The sequence below is a fragment of the Melospiza georgiana genome, chromosome 2, assembly GCF_028018845.1.
Source record: "Melospiza georgiana isolate bMelGeo1 chromosome 2, bMelGeo1.pri, whole genome shotgun sequence".
NCBI classification, from domain to species: Eukaryota; Metazoa; Chordata; class Aves; order Passeriformes; family Passerellidae; genus Melospiza; species Melospiza georgiana.
Genome location: NC_080431.1, coordinates 101,350,143 through 101,370,032, shown reverse-complemented (window position 1 = coordinate 101,370,032; position 19,890 = coordinate 101,350,143). Strand labels below are relative to the sequence as shown.

The 19,890-nt window shown below is 40.8% G+C and overlaps 1 protein-coding gene across 2 annotated transcripts in view; it reads right to left on the bottom strand.

Moving 5' to 3' along the window:
- Positions 1-10,417, bottom strand: part of FRMPD4 (FERM and PDZ domain containing 4) — a 291,675-nt gene extending 281,258 nt beyond the window's left edge. Inside the window, exon 1 of one of the 2 annotated variants that reach the window (XM_058045280.1) lies at positions 10,160-10,417. In XM_058045280.1, coding sequence (XP_057901263.1) covers positions 10,160-10,200 — 41 coding nt within the window. In that variant the 5' untranslated portion in view covers positions 10,201-10,417. The remainder of the gene's footprint in view (positions 1-10,159) is intronic. The other variant, XM_058045278.1, reaches the window with a different exon arrangement.
- Positions 10,418-19,890: the final 9,473 nt, after the last annotated feature.

The following is a 19,890-nucleotide window of genomic DNA, read 5'->3' as shown; positions in this document are numbered from 1 at the left end:
ATAGAGCTCAGCATACACCAGAAGCTCCATTTCCCCTTCTCCCCTTCCACCTCGCTGCCCAAGACAATATGTATGCTTCAATCACTTCTGCCAAGCCAGTTTAGATATCTATACCAGCAGAAATGAAACAAACCAAAACCAGTTTTCCAGTGCTTTTAGTCCCTGAAGTAGCTCACCATGGTGTGAGACATAAAAGGCTGCAGGGGACAGAATGGAAAAATGAAAAGCAAAAGAAAATGGAAATCAGACCCCACAGCCTCATTAGGTCTTCTGCCAGTAGATATTACATGAGGCTGATCATATTACAGAAGTGCCCCCTCAAAATGCCTCAGAGTACCTTAGTTCTACTTCTTCCCCATGCCAATTAAAAAAAAAAAAAAAAAAAAAAAAAGAAAAAAAAACAAATGCCTTCTGTTTTTTTGGACTTTTTAAAAGCCAAAACGAAACATAAACACATTCCCCAACACCTACATATTTTGCAGTCAAGTTATCTGCATTCAAAGAGGGGGAAATCACAGGGTACACCAGTGAACCAATGCAGGGGTTGAGCTTCACCCTAAGAGATGGCACCATCCTGAATGCAGGGTCTCCAAAACAGAAAATGCTCAGGGAGTCAAAGACCATCTTATTATTTCATGTGTTGAGTGAGATCAAGCTTAGCCACCAGAAAGCCCTTAGAAAATTAAAGGACTTTCAAGAAGAAACCCAACACATTAGAAACCAAAAACGTTTTTCTGTTCCAATGCTGAAGTGAATTCTTCCCTTTTTTAAAACAGCAGTCACACAGATTACAGCACATCTCACCAATTAATTCAAACAGCCTTATGAAGCAACTGAAACTTCTACCCAGGCAACAATGTAAGTTCACCTTCACAAAAAGATCAGCTAGTCTTGAACAATTAATTCAATTAACTCAGGCAAATTAGCCCTCACCCAATACAACATTCCTTTAATTCCTTTCTCCAATTTCTCTCTTCCTTCCTTTGCCATTCCTTCCCTATTACACACTGTAGCCCAGACTCACCTTGCCTTCAAAGCAGAATAGTCAAGTACAGATAATTCCCCACATGCAGTTTTTATCTGTCCCCCTTCACTGTGTGCCCTGACAGAGGAGAAGGCACTCCTTGTAAACATGACAGGTAACACACAATACATTATGCAAAGCAAAGACCTAGGCAGGTAGCCAATTTCATGAGAAATCTATCTGCCACCCTCACTGGGGAAAAAAATTCTTCAAACATAAAAATTAAAAATTCAGTTAACATCATCTGAGGATAGCAACAAGTCAAAAATAAAAAACAAGAAAAGCAGATGCCTTTAAATAGAAACTTTCATATGATCCAAAACCTAATGCCAGTAAAAAACCTGTGACATTTGGTAATTTCTACCTGAACACATGTACTACATTTTGACTTATCAGCCACATTGTACAGTCAAAACAAAACTTGTCTTTTCTGATAAAGGTGCACAACCTGTTACATACTGCAGTGTTAAAGAGACAGCCCACCCCTTTCTAGAGTGGGTAAAGCCTTGACAATATTGCCATCCATAACCTTAAAATTTTTTTTCTTTGTTTTTTGCGGGATAAAGGTTTGACATCACAAGCAAAGAAAAATCACAGGATTATAGAATGGTTTGGGTTGGAAAGGACCTTGAAGATCAGGTCCAACCCCAAAGTCTGAACTTCAGCCCTGCTGGAGCAGGCTCTGCTGTGCAATTACAATCTCTGCTGTCTCAAGGCTCCTGTCATGGATGCCTCAAGGCTTGTCACAGCCTCATTTAGAGTAAGTCAAAGTCAGTGCCACCATTCAGGCATTCAGGTAATGAAGCATCCTGCCTCTACAAATCTGCTTAGAAATGGAATCTTTCCAGATTTCTCCTCCAGTTCTCTCCTGCTCTATTTCAGTCAAACACAGAGCACAAGTGAAATAAGGCAGCTCGGCCTTGTAACACATGCCTGGCTGGTTTTACATGGCTGGTGCCACTGCCAGCACTCCTGGTAGCATTGACTGCCATTGAATAATGGGCATTTTTCTTTCCAAACTTATGAGTACTGCCAAATCCAGAGGAATATAATCACAAATTCAAGATTAAGAACAAACAGTGAAACTGCAAAATCTATAAGCAACATAAGCAAAACCTTACGGGCTGCATAATGCTGGAAAAGTATTTTAAACAAATATGTAAGCACTTTCATGAAAAAGGTTGACAGTTTATCTGAACAATTAAAACTCAATCACACACAAACATTAATAAAAAACCTTCATTCTAAATAAGGTACAATCAGTACTGCAAAGTTTTACAAATAGCGATTTTAGATTTTCTTCTTAAAAAACATTAATTTCAAAAATTATGTATTTTCTCTCCCACTCCCCAAAAACAAACAGAAAGGGCATATGCAGAAATAAATTCTGAAGAACAGAAGGGAGACTTTTTTGGTCTTTTTGATTGTTAATGTAAATCACTAAATAGTTTTGATCAATCTACAAATACATCCCTTTTTGTTTTGATTATCTATAGATACAAAAATAGTCATAATACCTTACAATATCCCAAGTCTCTTTCCCTTAAAGTTTCCAAAAATTCATAAAAATCCAAAAATAAACTCTATCAAGAGCCAGATCATAAGAAGAGTCATTCTCAGCATTTGACTCTAACATACAAATATTCCTTCTTAGTCTTCACCGCCTTCTTTCTATTTTTTGTATATTTTTTTTAACCAGCAGTTCGCAAAATCTTGCAAGATATCCATCTATTCTGCAGAGCCTTATCTCCCCACACTCTCATAGCTGAAACTGATACCTGACAAGTCCCCTCACTAACTTTATTATAATTTAAAATGTTGGTTTTTAAAACTAATGAAAAGAAATGTCTCAGCTTGTAGCCAATAATCAACCTCTTAAAGGGAGTTTCTGTATGCTCTGAACTAAAGGAATGCTGGTAGAAACTTCTCCCACAGCAGGTCCTAATTTAGATCAGAAAGACTTTTGAGTACTGGAGTACTTTACATCTCTAGCTCCAATGTACTTTCACAGGTTTAGATTTTAAGCAGTGTGGATTTCACTAGGATTTGAAATGCAATTACTTACTGATATTTATACTGTTCCACTGCTACTTGTTTCATTTCCAGTCAATTGAACGATTATCAGAAACAGAGTCTCACTTATTATTTTAAAGGTCTTTAAGCATACCTTCAATAAATGTGCAGCCTTTTCACTTCACAGATTTCTTCAAGGTATGTCACAAAACTAGTCATTTTATTCCTAATTATAAAAAGCAGCTTTAAATACAGTTTGGTATTATCAGAAGTCAATTCCTGTTCAAGCATGTCCCCGTAGTATTTAAACACTGATACTTTATCAGCACCAAAGTTTCCATAACGTGGATTCATATGGGTTGTATGCACACAGTCATGAAAATGAGTCGTTCATGTACCTGGATGGTCTTCCTGATTTAACAGAGCTATTTGTGCATGGCACAGTTGGACTGGAATCCAAAATTACCTTTCCTTTTCTCACATTTGATTTTTTGCATTATTTGTCTACAGCAGATAGAGATCCTCCCCAGATGATGGCTTATTTTATAAAAGGCTCCTGCATTACTTTAGTCAATTCTTTGCCCTATCAGTCAGATGCTAAGTTGTGAGAGATCTGACATAACTGTTGGGAAATGCTCTCAAGAGCAGTAAAATACCCCTTCTGCACCACATTATGAGTGGAGCTGACACCATATATTATCCTCTCATTATTTCAGGTCATGGTTTGTATTCCCTATGAACAGCTTGGTACACTTCCACAATGATCTAGAATGCTGCAAAATATGGAAACTTATCCTCATTTTTTATTACTGCTATGGTGAGAATTTTTTTCAATTTAACTGAAATTTCCCACATGAATCTGTCAGGCTGAAAAGCAGGCTTCTCAAAAATAAACCAACCAACCAAATCACATCAGGAGCAAGCAAACCTTCTCCTCCCTCAAAAAACTAAACATAAACTGTAAAATACCTCAGGCTTTTCCTGGTACCAATGAAATAGAGGCAAAAACCCACAAAAAACCCTCTTCTGTCTTCTCACACCATATAAAAATTTTAACAGAGTGACTTAAACATGCACACACAAGAACTTTGGTGCAGGCTACAATTGTAAGAGAAACTGCCCTGAGATTCTTGATTCGGACATGTCACCAAAAATTTTACACTACAGATTGAAGTCCTCCAAAATAAACCAAAAGCAAACAGAAAAGATATCTTCCTAGAAATAAAAGCATTATATTGAACCTGCACATTTTGATTTTTCTGAAATCAAAGCATCAATTCTCAAAGTTTGCATTCCATCTTCTTCAGTAATTAGTACAAGAGGAGAAAGAAAGCAACACTTTGGGCTCAGTCTCTATTTTGTTTTTTGCTTTCTCAAAAATTTCTGGAGACAATGTTGCTTCTGGTATAGAGAACTTACATATTTAACAGAGTTGCATCATCATTTACTGGCCACTTGACAAGTTTACAACAGTTCATAATGTAAGGAGTGGTTTTAATAAATCTCTAAACTGCTGAAGTCACAATGACATACAACATTACTAGCATCACAAACATTAAAGTATATGTCTCTATTATGTGTGTCAGCTAACAAAACAAAACAGACAAATAAGAAAATATATGGTAACAGTCCTATATTAATGTGACTAGGCAAATGTGCCATTAAATGTAATGCAGTCCTCAAGGAAAAAGGCTGAAATGAATTATTGGTTATTTGAATTATCATCCTGTATAATAAAATCCTTTTTGGAATTAAATTACCTCCTTTGAACATGAAAAGGATAATCATAGGCTTTCTTACTGAATCTTTTGTAAATACTGAAAATAACTTACAAGCTACAATATTGTCATTTCAAAGAGTACTCATAAAAATTGTTCCAAAAATCATATGCAAAACAGCATCAGTAAGTTAGTCACACTTTCAATTGTCTCTCCATTAACGTAGAGTTTTTTTAAACTTCACAGGAAAATAAAGACTTAGCAAGGAAAATCACAGAAAAAGAAAGGTGCTATTCTGATAAAGACAAAGAAACATCCCAAAATATTCTTCAATTAATTAAAATTTTTTAAAAAACAAAAACAAAAAAATCACCTCAAGAAAACCCCAAAAACACAAACAACAGACAGGCTAATTTTGGAACTTTAAATCTAAAAACATATATCTGCTTGGCTGAACAAAAATAATTAAATCATGAAGTCAAGCAACCTGATTCCCTAAAAAAAAACCCAAACAAACAAAAGAAAACCAAAACAAACAAACAAAACCACAACAGAGTTTAGTAGTCAGAAGATACAGGCACAGCTTCTAGTCTGTTACATTTTAAGGCAGATCTAGGAGAGAACCTTTCACATCAGTCTGGCAGGACTAATGACAGTATCTGGAGAGAACAAAACTGAGCACAGGGCTACAAGGGCTGGAAAGGGAGAGAACAAATCAAGGCTCCACATCACTTTAGGCTTCTTTCACTTTTATCAGCAGCAAGAACCCAAAAGATCAAACATCTGTGTAGGTACCAAGTCAGTCTACCTGAGTAGAGATGGCCAGCTATGGAAGGATAAACACAAAAGATAAGAATGTGAGATTTATCCACCCCAATGGAAAAGGACTTGGTAAGAAGTTTCTTCTCAGTTAGAAACCCAGCCTCAGGTTTAGCATAATCACAGCAAGAAAATATATTTGACTGTTCTGTGAATAGAAGAGCTTGCAGGGTTAAGGGATTTTTTTTTTGTCATTGTTTTAAAGCCAGTTCTAAGGGCCTGGCTAACAAGGACATGACTATTCACATCCTATTTTAATGGAATAAATTTAAACTCAAGGATAATGGATGGCAATGCTAAACTTGAGCAGAAAAGTAAAGATCCATGTAGGACAAATTTACCTACCCCATGTGACAAACTGGCATGGCTGTTAAGGGCAGGTTCAAACCTTCCTGGTATCCCCCTGTTTGATACAAGGGTTTAACTCTCCAATTGTTATACTTTTAATGGCTATAATAAAGTCTCAATTTCTACTCTCCTACCCCATACTGCAGGCCTACATGGAGATTTTCTTTCTGGTGACAAATCACTCCTGAGCTCAGCACTTCTCCCACAAATGTAACTGTGTGACAGAGATGTCCACCCTACCCTCAGCAGTACTGCCACAGCTTAGAACCTGACAGCCACTCATGCAGACAGCCATGTCATTTTCTCCCTAGTGTTATCTGGCAAAGCTACAAAAGAGGGCACAGGAGCTTTGCATCCCAGCTCTGGAGGGTCACTGCCTCACTCAGTCACATTCAGGTGACATCCAGACAAGCATCTTTCCATATCAAAGTTATAATTCCTGCTGTGAAAGCTCTGAAATAGAACTGACCTCAACAGACATCACAAAAACAGTCATTCCCAATAAAAAAAATCCAACTAAAAATATATTCTATGAATACAGGCCTAAATTCTCAATAACTTCCATCCACTATTCTGACCTATTGTTTCATAGTTCACCTGTCCAGTATTGACTAGAAACTTGACGCTGTGCCCTTTTCTCAGATTTACCTTGATCTGGAAACAGTTCCATGTTCAGAACAGCAGCACCATCCCTCCCCCACTGCCTATACCTATGCTCAAGACTCACCACTCCCACTGTTTCTCCAAGCAGCTGCTAAAAGCAACTGGGAGAGAATACCAGGTAAGACAGACTTCTGAGCCAACCTCAAGTGTCAGCTCTGCACCTCACCTATGGCACTAATCCTCCATCCCCAATTACAGATGCTACAATACCATCCATGCTTATGCTGCCCACAGTACAAACATATTCACCTGCACTAATCCTCCATTCCAAATTACAGATGCTACCACACCTATGGCACAAATCCTCCACCCCAAATTACAGATGCTACCACACCATCCCTGCTTATGCTGCCCATGGTACAGAAACATTCACCTGCCTTGTACAGCTCCACATCAGGGGACTGATCCATTGAACAACACTTGTCAGTCATTCTCTACACTTGGACATTCATCACAATAAAAGGTGGTTGTTTGTTTGTGTTTTTTTCCTGCAGAGAATTACACCCTAAGATTTATACCAAAACATTTACTGCAGACCATTACCAGATTGGTGAATTTCCAAAACGGAATGGGGAAGAGGCTGTGTCAGTGTGATCACTATTTTTGTATGGTATTTTTGGTTTCAGTGTCTGATGGGTATCTCCAAACTTTCAACAGAAACTTTATCATGAAGGATCTGTATGTTTATGCATAGTACACAATGTGACAGACCTACAAAGTCAAGGAAAGGACAAGATTACCAGAGATCACATTTGTCATAAAACCAGTCTGGCATTCTCTGTCATTTCTGCACATAATCCTTTTCCAGATTATGTCCATATTTTTCACTTACCCAGCAAGTATGGACAATTGTTGAAGCCATTGTAGAAGCAGAGTCTCTAAAAGACCCTAAACACAAAGGTATCACATAAAAAACACACATAGATAATCAAAATATTAAAAATTATGTATGCTATGTAAAATTTTATATCCAGTAGCCACCTTCTAGGACTTTAAGCCTCATCTAAAGCTTCTTCCAGATAAAAAATTTTACATGTTAATTCATCAAGACAAGATTTAAAATTCTTATCAGACACATTAAAATCAAATAATGACTTTAGGAAGCATTCCTACCAGTAGTCATGTATAACAGAGCTTAAGTGTGCCACTGCCTGCAAAATCAAGGCTGCAGACTAAAACTGTAGTAAACGACCTGCAACTTAAAATGAGGAGATCTGAATGCACAACAAAATAAAATTTAAAATAATTTCAGCACCAACCATGTTCAAAACAACTTTCTGTAGGCAATCTGCCTGTAAGATCACACGCTCAGTTAAATATTTTCTTCAGAGAGGCCTTTCTTCCTGCAGCAAACAACCAGTATTTTTGGGCAAACTAGTTTTCCAACCCAAATGCACAAAGGGACTAAAACCTGGGGTTTACACTGGAAGTGTCTTCTTCATGAAGCTCTCTTAAAACTGGAATAGACACCTGGCTGTAACCTAGGTAACAGCAAGTAAAGTCAAGTCCTGTGTAAACTATTATGTCTTTTAACAACCGGAAAATTAGAAATAAAAAGTGTAGCTCAGTACAGAAAGCATGTACTGCAATCTGCAAGATAAACACAGTCTGTAAGTATTTCACATCCTTAAATGAAGCAGAGGCAGATACAAGCTTTAAAACTTGCAATTTCATTTCAGAAGGAACCTTCAGGTTCTTCTGAAGAATTTCTATGATCTGTCTTTACTTAAATGCAAATCTTAGCTCTGTCTTCAAGTATGCAGAAAGCTACAGATTTTGTACACACCAAGAAAGACCCAAGCTTACAATATCCATATCTAAAACCTACTGTGCACCTGACATAATAAAATTTTTGAATGACACATCCCTTTCTCTGCCTTTGATTCTAGACCGAGTGTGACGTGAAGACCTGGGAGTTTTTCTAAAACATCATTTCAAAAAAAAAAAAAATTGAGAAGGTCACACAATTCAGTTACCTGGAAATAAGTACCATACAACATGACCTATTCCTTATCTACGTGAGCATATTTTCCCGCTCCTCAAAGTTTCTGCTGTAGTTCCTGCTGCTGCAGCTCTAGCGGTATCAGCCAGTAACACCACCCAAGGCAAGCCGAGGGGGCTGCTTGTATTGTCACTGTCACATGGTGTAAAATTGCTGGGAGCAGGATGAGACAATGATGTGCTTGAATGACAGCAGCTGTTCTGTGCTGGCATGCCACAAGCAGAGCTGTAATCACAGCCAGGTGCAATGGTGGGAATTTTGGGGGATAAAGGCAGTGCCTGCACCTGTGGCACTCTAACTTCTAGCCGTGCAATATTTGTTCTTTACAGACCATCTGTCATTTTGACAAGCTCCCTACCTGACCATCATGGGAGCAGCCACCTTTTTTATTTCCTTACCAAGGCCTTTCTCCCTTTTGTACACCGTCCAATTTCTGCCTCATACGTGCCTCATAAACAGAAAAGGATATGGTAACTATGGTGTAGGAACCAGTGAATCATAAGAATTTGAAACACTCCTAGTTACAGTGATCAAAGCTAAATCCTTTAGGAAGATTATCCACACCAGAACCCTGAAAAAGAAATGTGACTCAAGTACTTTCATACTGCATCTTTGAGATAAAGCACAATTCCTGGTGTAGCTGCGAAGGGCTACCTCCAGTTAGGCTGAACTACGGTGGGAACATTGTAACAGGGGCTGCTGTGCCTCTTGATCTATCTATGCAGCTCCAGGCCTGGCAACCGGCTGCGAACGCAACAGTCCACAGCCTGAGACCGCAACTCTGAGGCCATTCAAGAGAAGGTTTATTCGGAAAACAAAGAAATAGAGAAAAACAATACAAATCAACCACATATTTAAACAACGAGAAGTACGAGCCTTACAAGCCAGGGATGAGACTCCAAATCCACTCGCGCCCCTGCGCCCATCACCGTGCGAAACGGCGGAGGGGCAGCGCTCACAAACGATGCGAGTGGCGACGATTTCGCCACTTCTCCAAAAATGCGGCTCCCGGGGGAGCCGGTGTGCCCGCGGTGCGGCGGGAGCGGAGCGGAGCGGAGGGCAGGGACCCTTCCCGGCGGCGCGGCCCGGCCAGGCGCTGCTCGCTCTCGGAACTTCGCCCCCGCTCCCGCGGATGACCGACACCCGCACCGCGGCCACCACCCCCAACACCAGCACACCCCTCAGCGCCGCCACCGCGCCCGGCTCCGGCTCTGCCGCCGCTTTGGCATTTCCAGGGGCACTCCGGCCGCCCGTTCCGGCCGGCGTCTCAAGGAGGGCACCGCTCTCGCCCAGCTGCGGCCGCAGTTCATTGTCCGTTCACAAGGGAGAGGGGGATGGATGACCCATCCCGCGCAGGGACATGGGCACGGCCCGGGCAGATACCACGGACAGCGAGCCCCCGCCGCCCCACCCCGACACGCCGAGCCCCGCCGCCAGAGAAGTTGGGAGCGGCTCGGGCGCTCCCCACGCCGGGCAGCCCCCGGCAGCCCCCATCCCTGCCTGCCCCCGCAGGGCACGGGCAGCGGGACGCCCGCGGTTCGCGGAGCAGCGGCGGTGGCGGCAAACACCTACCCGGAGAGCTTCCCAATCTTCACAAAGCTAAACACATCCATCCATGCGGCCGGCTAGCTCTGCCCGTCACACTCACTCACTCCAGCAGCAGCAGCGGCGGCGGCGGCGGCAGCAGCTCCATGTCGGGAGAAGGTTGCGTCCAGCGGCAGCAACAGCCCTTGCAAGAGAGCAGGAGCCGGCGGAGACAGCGGCTGCTACCCCCCTCCGGCGGGGAGCTGGGCGTGCAGCATCTCGCAGGACCGGCGCTCATCTGCGCGCAGCCCTGCCCCCGCTCCCCCCGCCCCGCTCCGCTCCCCGCCTGCCGAGCGCTCTCCCGGGCTGAGTCCGGAGCGGAGCGGGGAGCCCGGCGGGAGCGCTGCCCGCAGCCTGCGCTCCGCCAGCCGGAGGGAGAGGCGGCCGCGCTCCGCCGCCGCTCCGCAGTGCCCGCAGGAGGGAGGCGGCGGGGTGCTGAGGAGAGCGCAGGGCGTACCGGGGTGTCTGTCCCTCCGGCCGGCCGTGTGTCCGCTCCGCTGGGCGAGCGCAGGGCCCGCTCCAGCCCGGGCGAGCGCCGATCGCCGCTCCAGCCCGAGGCGGCGCTGCGGCCGCCGGGCCGAGCCCGGGCTCCCCTCAGGGCCTGCCGGAGCCGCGGTGCCGGGGAAGGAGGGCGAGGGGTCCGGGTGTGAGGGGCACGGCTGCGGACCCCGGGGCAGGGAGCGGAACGCTGGGCGAGAGGGGAAGGGGAGCCCCGGTAAGTAGGAGGCGAAACCTCCCTCCCCAGCCCGGGAGCGGCACCCTGGGCCTGGCAAAGCTAAAACTTGGGAAAGCAGAGAGCCGTCTTTGCTTCGACGATCACACTGCTCCATGCAGTCCCCGAGGGTGAGGAAGGCCTTTTGGCTTTCAGCCCCCGCGCTGAGTGCTCAGCAGTGGGGACCGAGGACAGGCACCGGGCTGAAATCCACCGCTGGCTGCTGGCACTATCCTGTGATCCCTCTGTACATGCCCGGAAAGAGACCTGAACCGACGGCGTCCTCGTTGTGGCAGGAACATGACAAGGCTGGTTTGTGGCAACATAATTAAAGTCAAGCATTCTTCGTACCACATCTTGTGGAAAAATGATAAATCTAGGGCTCCTGACACACGAACAAGAACAGATGCATTGCCTCATGTCCTGCGTCAGGCTTTAAATGAGGCACTGGAGTTTAGCTCTCCATAAGTTTCCTCTGAGCAGAACAGGAAGGCAGGTGAAATTCAAATTCATCTGCACACAAACTTCTGCACTGTAATACAATAATTCTCAGTATGGGAGCAGATTCTCTCCACTGAAGTGTTTTCATTTGTGTGTTTGTTCTCTGAATGGATTGGCATGTGCTTTACTTTGTGCCTTCACTGAGTTTTAGTCTCTTCTGCGGGCTTGCACCTGCACCCTCCCACTAACCAACTTAGGAAATAACGGCAGAGCTCAGCACATATACTCCTGCAGCCAGATGAAAACAATGCACTTTTTTAATACTAGAACTTGTATTGATAAGAGAACAAAAAGAACAGGCCGTACTAACACAGTGTGAATTGGGTTTCAAACTATTCTTTAAAACAATAGCAACAAAGAATGATTGATCATCTATTTATGTTGGGAGAACATTGAACTGGCAGCTAAAAAGCACTTGCTGGCCTAGCATAGATGTAAACGGCTTGGGCATATTCTGAAACACCATATGAAATATTTTATGCTAGTGCATCAAAATATTTATGTGGTACTTATGTGTACTCTATTTATTTATTGTTATACCAGATTTTTTTAAAACTGCAGAACCCGTGCCTGTCATTCGCACTGCTCTATTGATTGGTAAAAGCTACAAAGATAACACAGTTTCAGCTGGTTAGAAACTGATTTATTTATAAATCTGTCATTATTTATTTATAGACTGAGGAGATAGGCCAAGATCCTACAAAGCTAACTGAAGCTGATGAAATGATACACCATATATAAGATTAAGCACATATGTTCCGTATCAAACAAGGTTCTTATCTTGAGCACTTCATGCTCCAAGGCTTCTCACATAAAGGTGCTGTAGAGCATAGTGTGAGTGCCAGAAAAATGAAGAAATTCTAAGGGGTCACTGGAATTTCTGTGATTTCAGGGTCTTTCAGGAAAGGCAAATGTGATCCTAGGATATCCTGGCTGAAGTATTTCCAGTAGAGATATGTAGAAAAGCAGAAAACATAGATCAGATCAGAAATGCCATACTCAGCTTATCCAAAAAGTACATTTATGAAAATTGAGAGCAGGTGCAGGAATGTTAAAGGTAATGAAGAGTCTTATGACAAGAAAGAGTTTTGCCTAGCAAAACAATGACTAAGAGATAAAAAGGATTGTTTATAAACATCAGTATTGTAAACACAGGATGTGTACCCAAAATGGTAGGCCTTTATGAAAGTCATTCAAATTTGAAATGAAGCTGAAATTATCTCTTCTTTCTTTGGCTTTCCAAATAGATACATGCCATATTGCAGTGCTTATAGTCACTTTTATATTTTTGTTTTCCTAGGCAGAAGCTATTGCTGCATTGCAAATCCTCCAGAATGCCTGTGGAGATACTCTTGGACCAGCCAACGTGCTGGAGGTCCATTAATAGCAGTATCACAGGAGCCTTACTCCCAGATGTGAGACATGAAAAGAGAACCTGGGCAAGTGTCCTTCCTACTGTGCTAAGTGCTGTGCGTTTTGGAGCTGTGCAATGTGAGAATCACACATGGGGAAGGAGGCTGGGGTATGAGAGTGAACTTTGGTTCATGGTTCTTTGGCTTCTGCTGTCATAGCAACTGGATACAAAACTGTCAGTCTCATAGTAAAAGATTAAAATTTGCCTACCCGAAGAAGCGAAGGGGTGGGCGTTGTTCTCTTTCAAGAGTGAGTGTTGATATGTGTAGTTTGGACTGGCTTTGAAGCCATCAACTGTACATTGATATAATATTTTGGTATTTTATCTTCATTTGCAGAAATATCAATTAGACTGTGTCATGACTGCACTCTTGCACATGCATTTATACCTTTCAGTTACTACAGTGGAATTGTTCTCCATAACTACCAAAATTTCAGGACCCAGCCCCAGCTAGTCATACCCCACCTCTGCGGTGCACAGGTACTTAGCACTCCAAACCATCTCTTTCTAGGAAAAGTGACATAAATTGCCTTCTGCAGGTGCTTTATTTTCTTTGTTAACTCCAGTGAGAGGAAGCACAGATGCCTGCCCTTGACTAGAGGACTGTCTAACAGATGACTGAAGTCAGGTGAAGTAAAACCCATTTGAATGTGACAAAGGTACATGTAAACACTGAATGAGAACAGGCAGCCAGAGACAGCAAACCAACATGTACTCAGTATCTCAGTAACAAATAGTAATTGAACATGAACATTTCTAATCTGAAAGTAAGAATCTGACATCAGTTCCTGGCTTTTTACAGTTTTTTTTAGAATAGCATAGTAAATATAGCTTTTTGAGGATGCTTTGTTACCGTGTACTATTATCTTTATGCCTGGCCAGAGTAATCAAATTAGGACACTTAATACTAATGCTTTGTGTAATCATAGATATCTTTATGTAGACTGTGGGTGAATAAAAGCCTTATATTCATATAGTATGGCAGTTTCATAGGGATTTTTAGAGAAGGAAATCTGTGTCATTTTATGATGCTCCCTGTTCTGAAGGAAATGGCAGACATATGTAATGCAGACAGGAATGCTATACTATCTAAAATTTAAAACCAAGTAATCTCTTAAACCAATCACTGTAAAGACTTAATTTTTTTGAAAACCCTGTTGTTTTGCTCCTAGAGAATCTGCTACGAAGATTGTATATATATTTACAACGGACATGAAGAAACACTTATTTTTTTATTCCTGAGTTCTAAGGTTTTTTATTTTTTCTTCTGAGGCTCTAAATAATCCCCAGAAGAAGATGCTTTGGGATTTCCAGGATACCAAGCAGCACAAACATTTAGCCCTGCAGCTGGACCAATAGCATCTCTTGTCATTTATAAGATGCATAAAATTTGATCCCAGATAATTTAAATGAAAACAGGTAGAATCCTAAACCTAACACTTAATATTTAAATGCTTCTGTAGGTCTCACAGAAGTTGTCAAAGTTTTTCTCAGTGAATTAAAAACTCAACACTATAATTTTTTTAAGACTAGTCAAGTAGGGGTTTTAATGATTTGGAATCTTTTAAAAGATACTTTAAAGTGCTGTGTCTCATCCTCAAAATGGTTTAAAATTCATCAAGCTGGAATGTTTTTTTTTTAGATAAGAGCTGAAGGTTCTATGATTTTTTTGCAGTGCTTGATATTACTCATATCCAAATGGCAACAATGTGTAAAGAAATGTGATAATAAAATCCATTGAGTAAGGCGGTGGTAATACATAGCTGGTGATGCAAAGTTTTAAGGGAAGATATTTAGATATTTTGTCATTGTGATCTTCTACTTACTGATTGTTATTTCTAAAGATAGTTGGTTATGATTCTGCCATGTAGTAAGTCCTATAATACTCTGGGTACTTGTATTTTAAACTGTTACATTCTTTTTTTCAGCCTTGAGCCTTTGAAACAGGCATTTTTTTAGAATAGATTCCTATATCCTGGTGCTTACCAACACTGTACAAATCTATATAAAAACATTGTAATCATTACAGATTTTCTCCATGTCTGCATTTACAGCATTATCAGGAAGTCCCTCTGCTTGTGTTGAATCTGTGCACCAGTTTCTACCTGTCATTTTTTGGCCCCTGTGTCAAATAGAGCATTTTCAGGCCTGTTTTATAATTGACCCATACAGAGTGTTAAACCCTGTAGGTTTTCAATTTTGCTGAGTAATTTAGTGTGGTGGACATGGTAGATCAAAGTGCAAAATTAGATCATAGATAGAAAATTTAAATAACAGATAAGATTTTCTTTCTTGCCAATTAAGAAAAAAATCTAGAAGCCTAAAGGATACTGAATTGCATAGAACAATATAAGCAAGAATATTGCAACCGATGCAACAATTCTGCTGAAGCCACATATGCAGTCAAACCTATATAAGCAATCTGTTATCAAGACAGTTAACAAAAACTACTGATTGTTATTATGAACTGAAAACTTTTGCAGTATATCAACCCTGTAGCATTAGAAAAACACCATTAAATAGAATATTTGCCTATGCTGCAATACACAGATGAGCTCAAGATAAGAAAGAGGACCTTAGACAACATTTCCTACTTCTATGAATGAGACAATGCTAATGCATTAGTTATTTTAAAATGAAATTATCTTTATTAAAAAGGATTCACTTTTCTGGAATCGGTATGTATGAAATATTCAGATCAGAATATGGAAAGGACTTATCTACAGTTGCTCTGTTACTGACAAATGGACCCAATTCAAGAAAATGTTAAATATGCTTCTAATCAGCCCTATTCATGGCTTCACTTAATCTAAAACATAACTTGAAACAATCACAAAGTTAAGCACGTGTTTAAGTGTTGGTTGAATAAATATGACTTCACAAATCATAAGAAAATGTATAGAGATGAATCAGAAAAAAATTTGAAATGCTAATGTGCAAGTACTTAAAATTTATTTACAATGAAAAGAGAATTGAGGAGAAGTAAAACCTCATCCACCTTCTTCTCAAAGGCAATCCTGATTCTGCCATCAGGGATTTTCTCATACTTTAACCAAAACCAACTGCAGAATGAAAATTTTGTGGCAACTTCAGAAAAATGATCAAAGTATGAATTTCTAAATTAATAAAATGTTAAAAAGCAGGAATACCACTGAAGTCTTTCTAGTACTATCTGTGATTTAAATGATCAAATATGTGTTGAATTTTAAAAATCAGAGGCATATTCAACTTTTTTTTAAGATATCAAAACCAAGGACAAGATTGTTATGATAGAATTGTTTTGGGGTAGGAAGCCTTTGTTTTTGTTTGTAGTCTGAATTTAAAATATTTATTTTTTTATTATTCCCAGAAGCAGGTTCTTATATTAGTTATGGATTAAAAATTTGCCAGCTTGTCTGTATTTGTTTTTCCTCCATGTTAGAATGGGATATTGTGGTGAAACTCAAGAAATACTGTAAGCTTTTGTTCTGTGTCCATTTTCCTGGGAAGTATATGCAAACATTGCAGCAAGGAGAGGAAAAAAGCAATGTCACAGGTGCAAAATAGCTTACAGTCAGAGGAGAGAGAGAAGGAAAAAAAAAGGAAAAAAGAGATTTTCCCAACGAACAGAAACTTCACAGACACAGCATTTGTATCTGGGTGCCAAAACCCAGTTTCCTCAGTCCATATTTAGGTACTTGCACATAGGTGGCCTACTTGTCAGTAATACTAAACATTCACAAATGAAAAAGAGATTGCTAGGTACTTTTAAAAACCAAGCGGCTTATACAAAGTTGCCTGAGTATCTGAAGAGACAAAGCATGTCATCTTAAAATTTCCAGCCTGTAGTTTGAAAGATCACACACCCCATATTTTAACCACTACAATGTGTTATTTCGATCTTAATTGCAGGTTTAATACAACTAGGCCTGTGAATTCTATGTGAGGTCTCAGGCAGAGGAATTGCTCTTAGCTAAAGTAAATTACAGCACACTGCAGCTGCTCTTCCTGACCATGGCATCAACAGAACAGCCAGTCTGTACATCAAGGGGTTGTTCTCAGTGTAAATCTGTGTTTGCAAGGTGTGTACAGGCTACTGTTTCATGTGGCTTGCATTAAGAATGTTGTTTTTTCCAGGCAGAAGAGAAGACTGCAAATCTGTCTATAGTTGAATGTACAGTAAGATATTTACTTGCTCAGCATACTGAGTAACATGATAAGGAGTCTCGCATGCTCAAAACACTTCTGTTTATTCAAGTGACCACTGGTGAGTGTCACTAAGGATTTTGATTTTTTTTCAGGCTCTCTAGTGCTTCTAGAACAGAAAATGAATCCCTAATGTGTCTTAACAATAAACACTGGAGAGTAACTATCTTGGGAATATGGTATGTGGAAAGACCAGCAGGGACTGCAAAGCTGAAAGGCACCAAAAAATGCCATAATGGTCACATAAGTTTCTTTTTAAAAAGTGTGCAATTTTTAGAAATGTACTGCAGTTGATTAAAGTTATCCTGTAAATACAGTGCATTTAGAAAACTATTTACTTACTACAATGTACAAGCCTAATGCTGTCAGTTCGGAGAAAATAGAAAACCAGCCTTCCCATCCCCATCAGCAAGTGGCCTGTCACATGCCTGAGTAACCTGTGTGCAAAGGCTCTTGTGCCATGTTTTCTGCTAACAGAAGTCTGTTTGCCCAGATCACTAAGAAACATTGACAAGAGAGCTTCACACCTGTTCTCACTTCTTTGGCTACCAGTTCTAGTCTGGGTGAAATTTATAACCTGTTTTGTCTCCATACTCATTATCTCAGACCTGTTTTACCCTTCTCCCTTTGCAGCATGCAGTGCTCTGAGGTTGAAAGCAGAGAAGGGCTGCACAGCATTCCCCAGGGCAGGCTGCTCAGCCTAGATCGTGCACCTTGATCACACAAATGGACATGCACACCTTCTGGAGTCAAAAAGGAGTCAAAGACCCAATGCACAGCATATGAACCATCAGTCTGTGCAGATCAGCTTACAGGGTAGAGACATTTTAGAGCACAATGCAAGATCACTTTCTTTGTGCTCCCTAGTAGAAACAGTCTTTAGAATTCACTGACATTTAATCATGTGCCTCATATCACTTCTTTTCAGAGCAGCTATTTTGGTGCTGTGTGGGGGTTGTCACAGAAATGGTTGCCTAATTCTGATCTAAATTTTGTAATGTGCACCCAGATCTTCTACAGATATATATTTTAAATCCAAATGCAATAATAATAATAAAGGAATTTAAAGTGTTTCCATTTAATGAAAGAGCAGTAACATACTTAGCAGATATTCCTAGCTCTTGCAAAAAAGAAACATAGCACAATTTCCACAAAGCCCATGGGAAAATTGTTCCCACTGCCCAACCTATTGCTTTAGTTTCTGTAGCTGCAGGTGAATGGAATTTTAGTCAAATCCAAAAAATCAGGACTTGTTCCATGTAAACATCAGGCATTGGTATTTTCAAATCACAGCAGGCCTCATAAAATGCCTGGGGTTCAGAGCTGTGTTGGAGCTTAGCAGCCAGAATAATATCAGTGAAACTGTCAGGAAGCTTGCTGGCTTCATGCAGCAAGGAGCACAGAGCTATATGAGATTTTTCCTTTTACTTCCAGTGGAGCAGTAAGAAAGAGGTGAGGAAAGGGGCTGCTCACTTTATGTTCCATGAAATACTTTTGTGACTGTAGATTTAAATCAGTCCAGTGAGTACCTTATGAGTGGTTTTAAGATTATATAAATGTCCTATTAAAGGCTTCTTGTATTTCTCTGCTGAGATTAGTACAATTATTTGTTTACAATATGCCAAAGCACTTTTTCCCCCTGGATGATTCTTTCAAAGATAGGTTATTGCATATCTGCATTACATTACTCAGAAATAAAAGTTTCATCTGAATGAAAACTGAAACCTAAAATCTTATCTTTTTAAAAAGGAGACAAAAAAGACATAAAGAGAAATTGAATTCTCTACAGAATTTTTACAAATCCATTGTGTTTCGAAGGGTAGTCCATGATTGCAGCTAACTTTACAGATTTCTGATTGGACAGAAATTCTGCTTTGTCTGCTCTAGTCCTCTAGAAATTCCTCCCTTTACCTCCAAGCCTGCTGGCCTGCTCTGTCGTCTTTGTTTTTGTCTTCTAAACCAAACCACACATGATGTCCAGACCCCTTTCTATAGCTTACCTTCTCTGTGCATCCTGCAGTCTCCTGAACCTTCTCTCTTTGAGCACACTGGGTGCCCCTTGGGGAAGAAACAACCTCCCCTTCCTCCAGGAGGTCCCTCTTAAAAAGCACAACATACACTAAGGGGAAATAAATCAGATGCCCATGAAATTCCAAGCCAAGCCAGCGGCAGTCATTGAGAACCCAGTCTTTTCAGACTGCCTCAAGAAACACATCTAGGAGAGAGATGCACAACATCTGGTGTAACAATTCCTCAAGACTCTTCTGGCTTAGCACAGTTTGAAAACATGTCAGGATATTGGAAGGTTTGAAACACATAAAATTAAAAATACATATTTAGCTGTATCAGACCATCCACTTGAATAATTATTCTGGTTATCCATCAGGTCAACTCCATAATGCTGGCTGTCCTCCAGGCCCACTTCTCCTATGTCTCCGCCAGATGAATGTCCAAATTGTCAATAAGCCATTGAAGCAGGAAGATTAATGGAACCACACTGTAGGGGTCATGACTACACCCATCAACTTCCTGCTTAGACATTTGCATTTGAGAGAACAAACTCTGCTTACCTGAAAGTCACCTTACAACTTCTGAGTGGTCTCCCTGTGAAGTCAGTGGAGACTGACTGCAAGCATTTTCTGAGGCAATTCTGTCCATTTAAGGTCTGACTGGTTGTTCAGCTTATGTTTTGGATTTTTAGGGGGAGGAGTGGGAGAATTTAGAGATGGGGTTTCATCTCTGCACCACTGCGTGTGCTCCTGAATTGGATATCTCAGGTGGTGTTTGTGTCAAGGTAAGCTTGCACCATTCACCAGAGTAAAGAGAAAGGAACAGAGATCTGTGGTTCTGTCAGCTGTGTTAAAAGAAATAGTTATACTAAATCACAAAATATGCTGGGTTGGAATG